Consider the following 17,475-nt stretch of genomic DNA (forward strand, 5'->3'; position numbering starts at 1 on the left):
TGCTGAGAACACAGGTTCCAAACCCCGAGGTCGCTGGCTTGAGCCCAAAGGTCACTGGTTTGAAACCCAAGGTTGCTGGCTTGAGTAAGGGGTCACTGGCTCAGCTGGAACCCCCCAGTCAAAGCACATATAAGAAAGCAATCAATGAGCAGCTAGGGTGCCACAATGAAGAATTGATGCTTCTCATCTCTCTCCCTTCCTGTCTGACCTTCTTTCTCTCTCTTAAAAAAGAAAGGTTGAAAGCTTCTTCTTTAACATCAGAAACTAAACAAGAATGTCTGTTCCTATTTAACATAGTACCAGAAGTGCTAACCAGAGCACTTAGGCAAAAAAAAAGATATGAAATACACCCAAACTTGAAAGCAAAGTTGAATTGTCTTTGTTTGCAGATAATATGATCTTATACATAGAAAACCATAAAGACTCCATTGAGAAACTGTTGAACTAATAAACAAACTTAGTGAAACTGCAGGATACAAAATTAATATGCAAAAATCAGTTGCATTTCTATGCACTAACAACAAACTATCTAAAAAATAAATGAAGGAAATAATCCCATTAACAATAACACCAAAATAATAAAATAGAATAAATTTAATCAAAAAGGTAAAAACTGTAAAAAAAAAAAAAAAAAAAGGTAAAAACTGTAAAGCATTGATGAGAGAAATGAAGAAGACACCAATCAATGGAAAGATAGTCCATGTTTATGGATCAGAAGAATTAATATTGTTAAAATGTTCACACTACCCAAAACCATCTACAGATTCATTACAGTTCTTAGCAAAATTACAATGGCATGTTCCACAGAAATAGAAAAAGCAATCCTAGAATTTGTATGGAACCACAAAAGCCCCTGAATAGTTAAAGCAATCCTGAGAAAGGAGAACAAAGCTGAAGGTATCACACTTTATGATTTCAAACTATATTACAAAGCTATACTAATCAAAACAGTATGGTACTGGCATAAAAATAGACACAGACTAATGGAACCATGGATAGAGAGCCCAGAAATAAAACCATTCATATTTGGTCAACTAATCTTTGACAAGGGCACTAAGAATACACAAAGGGGGTAAGAATAGTCTCTTCAACAAATAGTGTTAGGAAAACTAAATATTAGGATGCAAAAGAATAAAATTTGTCCCCTATCTTACACCATACATAAATTAACTCAAAATGGATTAGAGACTTAAATGTAAAACCTGAAATCATAAAACTTCTCAAAGAAAACATGGGGGAAAGCACCTTCATGTAGGTCTTGGCAATGATTTTACGGATATGACACCAGAAGCACAAGCAGCAAAAGCAAAAACAAAGTGGACTGCATCAAATTAAAAGGTTTCTATACAACAAAACGAAAAGACAACCTACCAAATGGGATAAAATATTTGCAAACCATATATATCTGAAAATTGGTTAATATCCAAAAATATATAAGAAATGTATACAATACACCCCTGCAAAAAAACTGATTTTAAAATTGGCAGAGGACTTAAATAGACATTTTTCCAAAGAAGATTTATGTAACCATATGAAAAAGTGCTCATTGTCGCTAATCATCCAGGAAATGCAAATCAAAACCACAATAAGATATCTCTTCACACCTGTTAAAATGGCTATTATCAAAAAGACAAGAGGATCTGTGGTGGCACAGTGGATAAAGCGTCGACCTGGAAATGCTGAGGTCGCTGGTTCGAAACCCTGGGCTTGCCTGGTCAAGGCACAAATGGGAGTTGATGCTTCCAGCTCCTCCCCCTTCTCTCTCTCTGTCTCTCTCTCTTCTCCCTCTCTCTCTGTTTCTCTCTCTCTCCCTCTCTCTCTCCTCTCTAAAAATGAATAAATAAAATAAAATAAAAGCCTGACCAGGCGGTGGCACAGTGGATAGAGCGTCGGACTGGGATGCAGAGGCCCCGGGTTCGAGACCCCGAGGTCGCCAGCTTGAGCGCGGGCTCATCTGGTTTGAGCAAAAAGCCCACCAGCTTGAACCCAAGATCACTGGCTCCAGCAAGGGGTTACTCGGTCTGCTGAAGGCCCGTGGTCAAGGCACATATGAGAAAGCAATCAATGAACAACTAAGGTGTAGCAACGGGCAATGAAAAACTAATGATTGATGCTTCTCATCTCTCTCCGTTCCTGTCTGTCTATCCCTTTCTCTGACTCACTCTCTGTCTCTGTAAAAAATAAATTAATTAAAAAAAAAAAAAGACAAGAGGTAATAAGCTCTATTGAGAAAGAGACACAGGAACTCTTGAACACTGTTGGTGGGAATACCATTATGGAAAACAGTATAAGGGTCCCTCAAAAAATTAAAAATAGAGCCTGACCAGTGGTGGTGCAATGAGTAGAGCATGGATCTGGGATGCTGAGGTCCCAGGTTCAAAACCCCAAGATCTCCAGCTTGAGTGTGGGCTTATCCAGCTTGAGCGCAGGCTCACCAGCTCGAATGCTAGGTACTGGCTTGAGCTCAGGATCATCAACATGATCCTAAGGTTGCTGGCTTGAGAAAGAGGTTGCTGGCTCAGCTTGAGCTACTCTTAAGGCACATATGAGAAGCAATCAAGGAACAACTAAAGTGACGCAACTATAAGTTGATGCTTCTCATCTCTCTCTCTCTCTCTCTCTCTCTCTCTTTCCCTGTCTCAAAATAAATAAATAAATATTATATATATGTGTATGTGTATGTGTGTGTGTATGTATATATATATATATATATATACACATACACACACACACACATATATATGTAATTTCCATGTCATCCAGCAATCCCACTTCTGGGTATTTATGCAAAGGAAAGAAATCAGTATATTGATTATTGATCAGACATCTCCCCATGTTAACTGTAGCATTACTCACAAGTCGCCAGGCCAGGGAAAAAAACCTAAGTGTCCAACAACAAATGGGGATGTATAAAGAAGGTATAACTATATATAGGAAGCAAATCCTGCCATTTGCAACAACATGGATGGACCTAGAGGACATGCTTGACATAGAAAGACAAAAACTGTATGATCTCACTTAAATGTGGAATCCAAAAAAAGTCAAACTTATAGAAACAGAGAATAGAACAGTGGTTGCCAGAGGCTGGGAGGAGGGGAAATAAAAGGTATTGGTCCAAGGTTACTAATTTTTAGTTATAAGAGGAAAAACTTCTGCAGATCTATTGTACAGCATAGTGACCATAGTAAATGATACTGTATAGCAGAGATTTTCTACCAGAGTGCCACGACAGCACACTGGTGTGCCTCAAGAATTTTTTAAACATGCAATACCTGACTATTTAGTCAGGGGTACTGACCTCTTTTTTCCCTTAGACTGTCAAATAAAAAATGACAACAATAGCCCTGGCTGGTTGTCTCAGTAGTAGAGCGTCGGCCCGGCATGTGGAAATCTCAGGTTTGATTCCTGGCCAGGGCACACAGGAGAAGCACCCATCTGCTTCTCCACCCCTCCCCCTCTCCTTTCTCTCTATTTCTCTCTTCCCCTCCCGTAGCCAAAGCTCCATTGGAGCAAAGTTGGCTCGGGCACTGAGGATAGCCATGGCCTCCACTTCAGGTGCTAGAATGGCTCCAATTGTAGCAGAGCATCGCCCCCTGGTGGGCATGCCAGGTGGATCCCAGTCAGGTGCATACAGGAGTCTGTCTGCCTCCCCACCACTTCTCACTTTGGAAAAATACAAAAAAATAAAAAATAGGTGCATAAAAAAAATGACAACAGCCAACACAACAATAGCCATCTGGTGTGAATGCCCTATTTTGAACCATAAATATATAGGTCATATAACAGACTTTCATCTTATTGGTCACATGGCATAATAAGGTTGTGTCTGATTGGTTAATTCTTGGTACCAGAAATTCTTATACACAAGTATAGGCATCTGATTTTTTAAAAAGTCATTTTGAAACAAACTACTACTATTATTTTTTTGTGAATCAATCAAAATTATACCTATTTTTTTTTGTCAGATGAGCAAAAATATATTTTTTTGGTGTGCTGCAGAATTTTAATAATTAGTTTATGTGTACCCTGAGGTGAAAAAAGTTGAAAATTGCTGCTGTAAAGTACAATTGAAATTTACTAAGATCTCAAGTATTCTCACCACAGGTGACGAAGGTGTTAATTAATCTGATTGTGGTAATCCTTTCAGAGTGTATTCATATATTAAATCATCATTTTATTTGTCAATTATACCTCTATAAAGCTAGAAAATACTTTTTAAATAATTTTAAGAGCACCCTGGCCAGGTAGCTCAGTGGATAAAGTGTCAACCTGACGCACCATAGGTCACACAGATTTGACTCCTGAATAGGGCACCTACAAGAAGCAATCAATGAGTGCACAACTAAATGTAACAACTAAGTGAAACAACAAGTTGATGCTTCTCTCTCTCTCTTCCTTCCTCTCTCTCTCTCTCTCCCTCTCAAATCAATGAAAAAAAAATTTTTTTTTTAATTTAGGAGTAATAAGGACCCTACCCAAACATAGTTGCATGGATAGGATGTCCTGTGAAACTCGAAAAGCTGCCTAAACTTTCTGTGCCTTAGTTTCCTCCCTGTAAAGGGGTAGTAAGACCTCCAGTTACCTGTGAGTAACATGCCTTTGAGTATGGACTCATGTGGGATCCATTTCCAGCTCTTGTTCACCTTGTTTGGCTCTGGCCCAGTAACAGCATCCCTGACCTCAATGTTTTTATTGGTTAAATGGAACAATAAGATCTACCTCAAAGAGTTGTTTTATTTTTCTTTTCTTTTCTTTTTTTTTTTTTTTAGAAGAGGAAAGATAGAAAGACTCCCATATGTGCCTTGACCAGGATCCACCCAGCAATCCCCATCTGGAGCAATGCTGGAATCAACCGAGCTATCCTCAGCATCCAGGGCCGACGCTTGGAATAACTGAGACACTGTGGGAAAGAAAGAGGGAGAGAAGGGGGAGAAGGAAGGGAAGAGAAGCAGATGGTCACTTCTCCTGTGTGCCCTGACCGGGGATCAAACCCAGGACATCCATACGCCGGGCCAACGCTCTATCCACTGAGCCAGCCGGCCAGGGCCCCAGAATTGTTTTCAAATTTTGAAATTAACTTTGGAAAGTGCTTGCCCACAGCATTTGACACAAAAGACACACTTACACTGACACTTTTTGTAAAAAAAAAAAAAAAAAAAAAAAAAAATTGTATCTATACAAATAACTTCGACAATAATACTACTACTAACGGCCTGACCTGTGGTGGCGCAGTGGATAAAGCATCGACCTGGAAATGCTGAGGTCGCCGGTTCGAAACTCTGGGCTTGCCTGGTCAAGGCACATATGGGAGTTGGTGCTTCCAGCTCCTCCCCCCTTCTCTCTCTCTGTCTCTCTCCTCTCTAAAATAAAAAAATAAAAAAATAAAAAAAAAATGAATACTACTACTAACGAAAATAAATATTATTAGCGACCGTGATTGATAGCTCCCTAGGTTCCAGTTTCTGTGCCTTTGACCAAATCATGTGATAACCCACTAGTCTATACCTTCCCAAACCTGCTTGACTGCTTTTTTCTCTCCTTTTCTTTTATTATATTTAAATACACATACCATAAATTTTACCATTTTAACCATTTTAAAGTGTACAGGTCAGTGGCATTAAGTACATTCACAATGTCTTGTAACCATCACCACTAATTGATTCCAGAACTTTTTCATTACTCCAAAAGGAAACACTGTTTCCTTTCTCAGTCACTCACCCTTGCTTCCTCACCCTCTCCCCCCCCATCAGCTTACTGCCAGCCCCCCCACACCTCTGCCCCCCAAAACTCTAAACCACAAGGACCCTGTCAGCTTGCAGTCTCCAACAGCGAGCCAATGATACGATCTACCTGAAACAGGCTGGCTGAAGATGGCAGGGCAGCCTGGGATGGCAGAGGACACACCCTCATGAGCAAAGGGAACCTGGGAGTGTCAGCTGACCAGTTGGCTCACGCCGGGGGGAGTGTGCCCTCATCCAGGGCCTGCAACATGGTGCCTGGCATGTACCAACAGTAGGAGTACCACTCCAAGCACTTTACTCTTATCAATTCATTAAACCGTCACAATAGTGCAGCGGCGTCATTGCCACACTCCTGTGGGGTTTTTAAGGTCTAAGATCCTAGAATTCTACGATAAGTTATGATGTCATTTCTCCCCTTAAAGTTTATAAGTTTAATACCCACCCACCCACCACCACCACCAAATACAGACTTTTCTAATCCTGTAGGCTCCCTTTCATGAGTAAAAAGTGTCTGCAGAACAAAATGCCTGTTGTCCAAAGTAAGTTTGTTTGATACCTGGCACGTGCAATTATTACAGGTTGTATAACGCGGGGACCTTCCAATTTACTGTTCAAATGTGGACAGTTTTGTGCGTGAAATGGGCACCACCACCTGGGAGTATCCTGAACCAATCAGGACAGTTTACTTGGGCAGGACAAATTAGTATCAAATCATATCTGTTTTATACAAAGTGGGCACTGGCTGCTTTTTCAGGAGTCCTAAGCAGAGGTCACCTGCTCACCTGCCCACCCACCCCACAGCTTTGACTGATTCCCATCCCTGCACTTTTGAACCCGTTGTTCCCTGTACAAACACATACAGCATGGTTTAGTACCTGGTCTGGAGCAGCCCGAGGCCAGAGAGCCACTCGGCTCCAAACTAGAGGTCAACAGCAAGAGTACGGACTTTGTCCTCCCCTGTGTGCCCTCACCTGTTCCCTTGGACCCACAGCAGGCCTGCCTCCCTGGCTCGCTCACCCAGCTGTTTACCAGACCAAAACACAGTGACCCCAGGAGCCTGGCCACAGTGAAGGCCACCTGTCCCAGTGTACCCATCCCTAAGCCAGACCAAGTGTCATCCTAGAAGCTGGGATGGGCATGGGTTGAAATTTAACTAACAGGGCTCACAGTTTGGGTGAGTTTTTATAATAAGAGGTGAGTCCAGTGTGCTTCACCATTGTTCCAATCAAAGTGAGCATCGTAGGAAAAATCACCCTCTCTTCTTTGGGCTCTGTGGGGACAGACCCAAGATACTAAGGACCTCAATGTTGAGCAGGAACCTCCTGGAGTCCTCGCGTTTCTCCGTCTTGGTCAAGCAGGTGCGGGGGACTCTACGAAGTCATCTGCTAAGGCCTGTGCGACCATGCTCCCAGGGTCCGTGTGCACAGAAAAACAGGAATAACGCTTGTAAGTAGAATTTCTTAGAATCCTTGCATTTTTCCAAATGCAATTTGATGCTTGTCTAAATTTATGATGTCTTTTAAAATGGAAGACAGTCTGGAGCCAGAATGCTTGGGTTCAGGTTTCCACTCTGTCTCTTTTCCCATAGGTGACCTTGGGCACGTCTTTTATCCTCAGATTCATGGGCTGGTTGGGAGGGCAAGAGGCTTGGAGTAAGATCAGTACCAAGTGCCCCTTCTCCCAGGACAAGCTGTTATTATGAAACATCCAGCCCTGAAGGACCAAATGAGCCAATTATAGAGCTCCCTGCCCTTTTGAACCCAAAAGCCGCTAGCAGAGAACATTCTCAACAAACACACAGTAAATAGACCACCTACCCAGCTCTGTCCAGAGACGGCCCCACATCAGCCTTGTTCCGGGATTGGCAGAGTTCATGCTCCGAGACTCATCCTTTCTTCTTTCTGGGTCTCAGCTCTACCTCTGTCAAACAAAGGGCCGGCGTTGAGAGCTGATAAGTTGGCTTCCGATGTAAATATTCCTCACTTTCCACAACTGGGCAGTTGAAAGAGCATGGGTTTCAGAGCCAGTCGCTCCTGAGGGTGGGCACTAGTGACTAGTGAGAGCTGGGCAGCTGCTTCACCTCCCTGAACCTCAGTTTCCTCATCTATGAAATGGGATGACTGTGTGTCGCACAGGACTGAATAAAGATGAATGGTGTGAGTGGAAAGCCTGGCACACCCCAGCCCTCAGTGGGCATCACTGGCCCTTTCCAGTTCATCTGTTGGTCTACACCTGAGGACGATGGTGAAATCTCTGTCTTGAAACCTCAGGGCAATTTACTAAAGCACTTCAGGCTCCACTGGGTTCCTGTTAGGCCAGAACTCAGGCCTGTTGAAGGTGAGGGCAGGCCCCTTGGGGTGCTAGACCACATGCTGTGGGTAAGCTGAGGCTCAGGCTCAGGCGGTATTTGGGGGCTGCTCTAGGTTTCCAAGAGAAGGAAACCCAAGGCGTCCTCCAGGGTGTGCCACAGAAATGGAAACCAAAGTCACCAGATATATATCAACCCCCCCTACCCAGAGGGGGGCTGGGATAGAAGCCTTGTCCCACCCCACTCAGAGTGGGGTCCTCAGACCACCGCCTGGGAGCTTGCTGGAAATGGGGAACCTTAGGCCCCACCATAGACCTACCTGTAAATTTCAAACCCAACAGAAGACCCTCACATAGAAAGACCCGCTCACCTGTCCGCCTCCAACCCCAATTCCCAGAGGCAACTGCTATGTGTAGTTTGCAATGCAGAAAGCAGCCTTCCAACGAATTCCCCCAAGCACTTAGAAATCTGTCCACACGTATACAGTGCTTTCTAAAAAATAATAGGTACTTCACTGGGCAAGCTTATCTGCACCTCGGTTTTCTTCTTTACTTAACTGTAGACATCTCCACAACTGTCTCTCAGTAACAGTCCCCTCTTAGCACTTAGTACAACCATTACGAGCATCAGGCCACTTAAATGGAAACTTGGCCCCACCACTTTGTGGATGTGTGCCCCTCCGCAAGTTTCTTAGCCTCTCAGAGCCTGTCTCCTCTCCTGTAAAAGGTGGGTAATAAGAGTACTTATGGGCCCTGGCCAGGTGACTCAGTGGATGGAGCGTCATCCGGGCGCGCGGAGGTCACGGATTCAATATCAGGTCGGGGCACATAGGAGAAGCTGCCAATGAGTGCACAACCGAGTGAACTAAGTAGAACAAGTTGATGCTTCTCTCTCTCTCTCTCTCTCTCTCTCTCTCTCTCTCTCTTTCTCCCCCCCCCCCTCTCTCTCATCAATGGGAAAAGTAAATTTTCTTTTAAAAAGAGTACTATCACACAGCACTGCTGAAAGCATGAAACGAGGTGATGCCTAGAAAGGCTTGGTCAGCGCCTGGCACCTCACGTGCCCTCTCCGGGCATTGTTATTATCACTCATGGGGCCGTCACACGCGTGCGCCTGTATGTAACCATTTCCCTGTCGGAGGTCACTGGGTGGCATACAATTTTTAACTCTTTATAAGCTATGCTCTCCCACATCTGTACACACTTGTGCAGGACAGGGTAACAAAGTAACTTTTGATCCAGTGCCTGAATTGGTTCATGCTGTAGTTCTCAAAATGCTGGTGGGGACACCAAGGCATTGTTATTTCAACGGTCCACAGTGAGCAGGGTCTGTTCTGCCAAACAGGCAACATAAGAACTTCATCCTTCTCTTTAGTGTTTTGTTTATTGGGATTTAGCAAACATTTCATTTGGGGGCAGGAGTGTTTGCTACTAAAAGTGATTGAAAATCAGTGGTGGTTTGGCCTAAAGGGCAAAGTCAGAGTTATAAAATGGTCAGAAATAACTTTAGGGACCATTTCAATGCAGTGGTCTCTGGAAACATGTTTCAGTGTGTCTGGAAGCTACTTTTTACAGTGGGCATCTCCTCCCGAGTCTGTGATCAGTGACTTCCACCTTGGTAGCTTAAAATGGGCCCTGGTGGGAGGATTCACGGTGGTAATCGGCAAACGTTCCACATCAGAGCTTCTTATTCCTCAGTTCAGCTGGTTAGTAAACTTTCAGCAACAGACCGCTGCATGCTCTCAAACTTTTTTTTTTTTTTTTTTGTATTTTTCTGAAGCTGGAAATGGGGAGAGACAGACAGACTCCCGCATGCGCCCGACCGGGATCCACCTGGCACGCCCACCAGGGGGCGACGCTCTGCCCACCAGGGGACAATGCTCTGCCCCTCCGGGGCATCGCTCTGTTGCAACCAGAGCCACTCTAGCACCTAGGGCAGAGGCCAAGGAGCCATCCCCAACCCCCCGGGCCATCTTTGCTCCAATGGAGCCTTGGCTGCGGGAGGGGAAGAGAGAGACAGAGAGGAAGGAGAGGGGGAGGGGTGGAGAAGCAGATGGGCGCTTCTCCTGTGTGCCCTGGCCGGGAATCGAACCCGGGACCTCTGCACACCAGGCCGACGCTCTACCACTGAGCCAACCGGCCAGGGCCTCTCAAACATTTTAATAGATATCTCTTGCTCATTCATCGGCAAGGCTTCCTGGGTTTGGCTCACTAAGGCTGGGATAGGCTCCAAATTGGGGGCGTCCAGATCTGTTCAATATGTCTCTCATCCTTCCCTGCACTTGGGCCAATGCTGGAACCATAGGAGAAGTGCACTGAATATTTATTGGAGGATGGAAAAAAGAGGATAATACTTTATTACTTCCCATCAGAGAGCTGCTTTAGTTACAACAAGACTTACTTTGCTGACATCAGCTTCAGCCTGGAGACATGATCGACTTGAGCAAACATCGGAAACCTATTTAGGATTTAAGCAGTGTCCCCTGTTTGCAGATTGTGATGGACAGCACCTTTTTACCTGGTGGCAGGGACAGTGTTCAATGCAGATGTTTCATGGTTGGCAGCCCCTTCACCCTTCATGAAGTTTCACAGATTTAACCTTCTGTACCTTATGTCTCTGTGCCAGAAGGCCAGCCGAGTCCCCGGTTAGGGGAGGGCTGCCTCTGTGGCACTTAGCCGCGCCTGTGACCTATCTATGTTAAGAGTTGTGCAGCTGTGTCAAATCCCCGTTTTCCCTTAGGGAGGATCTATGCAAACATGGTTTGTGAGGGCTGCACTGGTTTTTAAGTGTCCCTTCCCAACAGACACAATTGTGGTTTGTGCAGCTCAGAGGGGTTCGGAAGAAAGCAGACGATGGAAGACCAGGCACTCCCGGTAGAGATCAGGATTCAAGCAGATGGAGGAACCAGACCGAGGTCCAGGCCAGTTAGCCGACTCTGAGTCTGCTAGCATCCATTCGTCCCTCTTGCAAAGGAAAAGCGGGGAGCACTGGATGTGCCTGCAGGGTGCTTCAGGCTGCTCTGGCCTGGGAGCACAGCGAGTCACTGCTTCAGGGCACTGGACGGGGTCTCTCTGGGAGGGAAGTGTCTCTGCTAGGCTGGCTTCAAGGCAGAAGCCAACATGGACTCCACAAGCTCTCTCTTCTGGTCTTGGTCAACCCGCTTGTATTATACACTATTATTCTCACTCTTAAAGATGAGGAAACTAAGGCTGGGGAAGGGGGACAGCAGGGGGAAGGTAAATAACCAGCCAATAACTCAAGTAGTGAGTACTGAGAACTGGGTTATTTGGTCACAAATATGTCTTTCCCTCTACATAATGTTAAAAACTTTAGCACTGCCTGACTGTGGGTGGTGCAGTGGATAGAGCATCAACCTATGACACTAAGGTCTCAGGTTTGAAACTCTGAGGTCGCCAGCTTGAGTGCAGGCTCATCCGGCTTGAACACAGGCTCACCAGTTTGAGCGTGGGATCATGCACATGATCCCAAGGTCACTGGCTTGAGCCCAGAGGTAACTGGCCTAAGCAAGGGGTCACTGTCTCAGCTTGAGCCCCCTGGTCAAGGCACATATGAGAAGCAATCAATGAACAACTAAAGTGCCGCAACTATGAGTTGATACTTTTCATCTCTCTTCCTTTCTGTCTTTCTCCCTCTCCCTGTCCCACCCCTCTATCGAGCACATATGCTAAAAAAACAAACAAAAAGTTTTAACACAAAATTAACTATTAACACTTAAATATGAGGAAATGTTGCGTGAAAATCTTCATTTTTATCCTGTCCTGAAAAATCTACAGATCTCGCAACAAATGCTGCCATACTTTCCAGACTGCCACAGTTCCCACTTCCCTAGCGCCAGGCAGCAGCCTCACTGACACACCTGCCTGGACTCCGCAGGCCCCAGTCTGTACCCCAGGATCGGGTAGGAGGACTGCTATGGTCCTGTTCTGCCTTCACAGCCTCTACTTCTTTTTTTTTTTTTTAATAAATTTTTATTAATGTTAATGGGATGACATTAATAATTCAGGGTACATATATTCAAAGAAAACATGTCTAGGTTATCTTGTCATTAAATTATGTTGCACACCCCTCGCCCAGAGTCAGATTGTCCTCCGTCACCCTCTATCTAGTTTTCTCTGTGCCCCTCCCCCTCCCCCTAACTCTCTCCCTCCTTCCCTCCTGCGTCCTCCCTCCCCCCACCCCTGGTAACCACCACACTCTTGTCCATGTCTCTTAGTCTCGTTTTTATGTTCCACCAATGTATGGAATCATGTAGTTCTTGTTTTTTTCTGATTTACTTATTTCACTCCATATAATGTTATCAGATCCCACCATTTTGCTGTAAATGATCTGATGTCATCATTTCTTATGGCTGAGTAGTATTCCATAGTGTATATGTGCCACATCTTCTTTATCCAGTCTTCTATTGAAGGGCTTTTTGGTTGTTTCCATGTCTTGGCCACTGTGAACAGTCACAGCCTCTACTTCTATAATTTCATGAGCACTGGGTCTTTCACATGGTTGGGTGACTCTTGTCCACAATGAACTCAATTGGTCACCTCCCAGATGTGGAAGGTAGCACTTCTTTACTTTGCCACCTCCAGGTTCCAACTCTGTGCCCTTCCCCAGCTTGCTCTCAAATCAAGGCATAAATTATTTTTTTAATATTTGTGTATCTATATTGCCTAAAGCAACATGTCCACTGTTATAGGGAAAGCAAAACACACGAACAGAAGGTGGAATTTCAGGCCTTGGGTGGCCATTGGCAGGAGGTTTGGGAGTACCCTTAGGGTCTACAAAGAACAGAGAAACCCCTGCCAGGTCTGGGTAGCAGCCCATAACTACGGAAACCTTGAGAATAGAGAGCAGGGGGCCATTCTGCTTAGTGTTATTGCCGTCAGAATACTTTTGCCTTCTCCCTTTGGGAGACTTGAAGTATCTATGAGTGTAATGTGCCAGGAAGAGGTTCCAAACTACCCTGCACTGCCTCATGCACATGCTTCTCCGGGTCTGGCCTGGAACCACAGGGCGAGGACTTCCTGAGACCAAATCAATGCAGTGCAAAAAAAAAATCAATGCAGTGGCGTCTGGGGATGGTCCAGAGAGGGCATGGAGCAGGGGCCCTGCGCGGGTGGGCAGGGTAAGCAGCTGACTGTCTGGTGGCTCCCGGGTTCTATGCTGCGCTGGTTCTTCTGAGATCTCTGCCATCTGACTCTCAGGCTCAGCAAGGCCAGTGTATCATCAGGGTCTCCTTCTTTCTCTTCTCTTTGTCCCCAGTGCATCCCCTTTGGAAGGGCCCAGCCTCCATGCAAGGGGGCTCCCGGCAGTCCCCCATTAATATCCGCTGGAGGGACAGTGTCTATGACCCGGGGCTACAGCCTCTCCGCGTCTCCTACGACGCAGCGGCCTGCCTCTACATCAAGAACACCGGTTACCTCTTCCAGGTGGAGTTTGACGACACTACTGAGAGGTCAGGTGAGTCTGAATGGGATCTGATGCCTTTCTCTTCTCCTGTCACATCCTCAGAGTAAAGTCACGGACTTAGCAGAGAAGGGATGAGAGCTTTACTTAAATATAAAGTTTGAGGCCAAGGAACAGCATTGCAGAAGCAGGAACAGGTAAAACTCACAAGTCTTTCTGCAGGGACAGAGGAATGATGCCTATTTTATTTTATTTTATTTTTTAACTGATGCTTATTTTAAAGTCTATAATGCCAATCACTTACATTCACATGGTTTTACTGAGGATAAAATAATGAACACAGTTAAGTCCCTTTCTTTATGGATTGCATTCCAGGGACTGGAGAGGAAGAAGCACTAAGCTAATAAAAACACAAACTCATGGCACATCAGAGAAGAAAAACAGAGAAAGGCAGACGAGGGAGGCGCGGTGGCGGGTAGGCTCGAAAGAGAGGAGGAAGGAAATTGCGCTGACAACGGGCCGAGGTGTCTGGAGGTTTGTCACTTCGCTGGTTCTTAGAGTGAGACCAGCAGCCAACAGACATTGACCTGGTTGATGTTTAAATGAATGCCCACCTGCTATGAGGAAACGGAGGGGAGGAGGACAGGGTTGGAGCAGGGACCAGCCAGAGGTTGTCTGGGATGATGACGGTGGAGGACTTTTGGGCAGGTGGGCAGGGAGGCAGGAGAGAGGCCCCAGAAGCTTTACTGGGTCTCAGCACTCTGGATGGGCTTCAGCTGAACCACCTCATTAGATCCCTTTCGGGATGCTCAGGAGTTTGGGATGTCTACTCCACCAGGTTGGGGATGTTTCTTTCCACTCCTGTGATACTTGTCAGGATCAGCTGCTTCCATCACAGCTGGTGTTTTTCAGCCCCTTTGGTATCATCGTAAACCTTGTTTACACCAAACATCTGTTTTCTTTCTGGGAGTGGAGAATGTTCGTACATGCCAGGCAGAGGGTGCCCATGTGACCAGCCCCCAGTGAAAACCTTGGGCAGCAAGTCTCTTAGGGGTGTCCCTGGTGGACAACACAACTCACCGCTGGGGGAGTCGGCGTGTCCCCGTGACTCCACCAGACACACTGGAAGCTGGAGCCTGGTCTACTTCAGACATCACCATATGCGTCTTTTCCCTCTGCAGATTTTGCTTGGATCCTCTTGCTCTAATAAATCTTAGCCATGCGTATGACTGTGTGCTGAGCCCTGGGATATCTCCTAGAGAACATGGAACCTGGGGACCTGACACTGCCCCCAGCCCCCGTCCTTTCTGGGTGAGCCTTGGCTATGTTTGGTTATGTTGTTCACTTCCTTATTGTTGCCCAGCAAAGAAGTGAACGCCACGAGGGCGCCCTGAACCACGTGCACTAGTGTTCTCGGAGCCCAGGGGAGGGACTGGATGCCGAGTGAGGCCCAGCCTCGAATATTTCACTTCTAATGGACTGGATGGCTGCAGCAGGGGGCAGAGAGCCCTTCTCTCCTGTGCAGTCCCAGGGAGGGGCTTCCCGCACACGGTGGTTCAGCCTTCCCAGGTGCCTCTCCTCGGCTCACAGGTGGGAAGGAGCTTATGCTTCCTGAGCAGCCACCTGTGTGCCTGGGGCTGCTCATGGTTCTTGATCAGTATTCACAGCGATCTCAGGCACACTTCTCAGTTAGGACTTCCCAAATGCAGGGACAAGAACCCCAACTCTGGCCAACATAAGCAAAGAGGAACTTCTTGGAAGGCTAAGCCTAGCTGACAGAAGAGAAGGGAAAATGGGACACCCAGATCTGGGAAAGGACAGGAACCAGGACAGCTCAGGGCTCCAGGGAGCAGGGGTCAAGCATTTATTTACTTAGCACACCAACTTTTTTTCTGCCCGATGTTGTTCTGTTCTAAGTTCAAATTCCCAAGGAGCGATTGAAATCGGCTTTTCGGGTTTAATATGGTTTGTGTTATTTTTAAACATTTTATGCAGCAGCTTTAAAAGATTAAATAAAGAATAATAGTTTCTGAACTTCTGCTTGGTTAATAGTTGTATGACTATTCTAATAAGATTGAGCAAAACAGAAATGGATGTAGATGAGTTCATGATCCTCCTATATAATTTTTATGTGTAACTATGGGTCTTACTGATATCTACATAACACATTTATTTTCCTTTAACTTTTAAATTATGAAAAACTTTAAAGGTTACTTTGGACTTTTGTATGAGTACTGTTAAGATATATTTGGCAAAAATAATTCAGATTCCCAGAGGAGAAGGTCTAGTGACTGAGCTAGGCACTCAGCCAGCCGTTGGTCAGTGGGGTACCCAGCACCCTGATCCGTGTCCTCACCAAGAACACATGCTCAGGGAAGGGGTGGTCCTGGGGGAAATTGAGGTGCTATTTCTGGAAGAAGGAAGATATGCTGGACAGACCAGCAGACATCCCTTTGAAAAGCACCACCGTGAATGAATAACAGCACATAAAAAACAGAAACCACTGTAGAGGGTATTGGGGTTCTTATCTATGCAAGGAGAAATGGAGGCTCAGAGAGGAAGCCACTCACTCAAGATCAAGCGGCAAGGAAGTGGGGAGATCAGGTTCAAGCCCAAGTCCCGCTGATTCTAAAGCCCCGCCCCCCAGTCATTCACTGGTCTCTTCTCCTTGTCAAGGGCTTCACTTGAACAAACTTAAGTGTTCCTCATAACAACTGTGTGAGATGCATATTATTCCGTATTTGGCAGGGAGGAGAATGAGGCTTAGGGCGAGTCACGGCCAGAGGTCATAGAGCCCTCACAGTGAGATTCTCTGTGTAAATTTCTCATAGTAAAATTCCCAAAGAAGGGAATTTTAAGAGCATGAATCCTCTGTTTGAAGGAATCTGCATTCAATATCCACAGGGTTCAGGCATGAGGCCGGAGGTGCTGACTTAAACAAAGGGGAGGAAAGGGCTAGCATATGGGGTGAATGTAGTCCAAATCACGTCAGGTCCTCAGGAGAAACAGCAGCCCGTTCAGGGGCCAGGTGGGCTCCTGGTTCAAGCCCTGCCACACCATGTCCAGGGTGCTCACTCCATCAGGAGGGCCAGTGGACAGTAAGGTCAGCCTGGGACACCCGTCTCTTACCTACCAGCAAGAAGATGCCCACACCCAGGCCCTCCTGCCAGGTGGAGCAGGGATATCTCTGTGATACTCTAAGGGCCCAGTTGTTTATATTATATTTTTATTTGGGTGTCTTACAGCATGTATGCCTTGGAATCTAGTTGTTCCTATATCCCATGGGAGTTCAGGGTCAGGGTCTAAGCTGGGAAACTAGACTATCACAGGTAACAATTATCCCCAGAATCACAAGTCAAGGCCTCCTTTTGGTCAAGAATTTCAGCCCTGGCCAGTTTGCTCAGTGGTAGAGCAACAGCCCAGTGTGTGGATGTCCTGGGTTCGATTCCTGGTCAGGGTATACATGAGAAGCAACCATCTCCTTCTCTACTCCGCCCCCTCCCCACCTTTTGTCTCTCTCTCTCTCTCTCTTCCCCTCCCAGTTGGCGGGTGGATCCTGGTTCAGGGTGATCAGGCACATGTGGGAGTCTGTCTTTCTATCTCCCTTCCTCTTGCTTAGAAAAGAAGAAGGGAAAAAAAAAAAAGAATTTCAACCTCTTGAATTTTTACCCAAAGCTTGAATCATAGGAGTGGGTGTGGCCAGTACCGGCAACCCTTTCTCTGGCTTCAGTGATTGGTTCAGAAGTGAGCATATGATTCAAGCCACACAATAAGAACCAAAGAATTTTCTTGGAAATGTTCAAAGAGAACCTGTCTTTTTGCCTGCAGGTGCTGGGGGCAGCTGCAAGGCTGTGCGGCAGGTCCTCGCAGCAGAGCACAGCTAAGAAGTGGATAGAAGTGGAGGTCTGAGGCCATTGGCAGAGCCTCTGACTGCAGCTGTGCCTAAAGCCAAACCAGCTCCCGGACTAATCACCTTTTTTGCTTCAGTCAGTTTGATTTTAACTTTCA

The 17,475-nt window shown here is 46.0% G+C and overlaps 1 protein-coding gene across 3 annotated transcripts in view; it reads left to right on the top strand.

The window, feature by feature from the left end:
- Positions 1 to 6,904: 6,904 nt before the first annotated feature.
- The window catches only part of CA5A (carbonic anhydrase 5A), a 40,435-nt gene continuing 29,864 nt past the window's right edge, over positions 6,905 to 17,475 (top strand). For 2 of the 3 annotated variants that reach the window (XM_066243378.1, XM_066243377.1), the window contains exons 1-2: positions 6,908 to 7,187; positions 13,324 to 13,521. In XM_066243378.1, the coding sequence (XP_066099475.1) occupies positions 7,046 to 7,187; positions 13,324 to 13,521 (340 nt within the window). In that variant the 5' untranslated portion in view covers positions 6,908 to 7,045. Of the gene's footprint in view, positions 7,188 to 13,323; positions 13,522 to 17,475 lie in introns of all 3 variants that reach the window. The other variant, XM_066243376.1, reaches the window with a different exon arrangement.

The sequence above is a fragment of the Saccopteryx bilineata genome, chromosome 9 (genome assembly GCF_036850765.1).
Source record: "Saccopteryx bilineata isolate mSacBil1 chromosome 9, mSacBil1_pri_phased_curated, whole genome shotgun sequence".
Lineage (NCBI taxonomy): Eukaryota > Metazoa > Chordata > Mammalia > Chiroptera > Emballonuridae > Saccopteryx > Saccopteryx bilineata.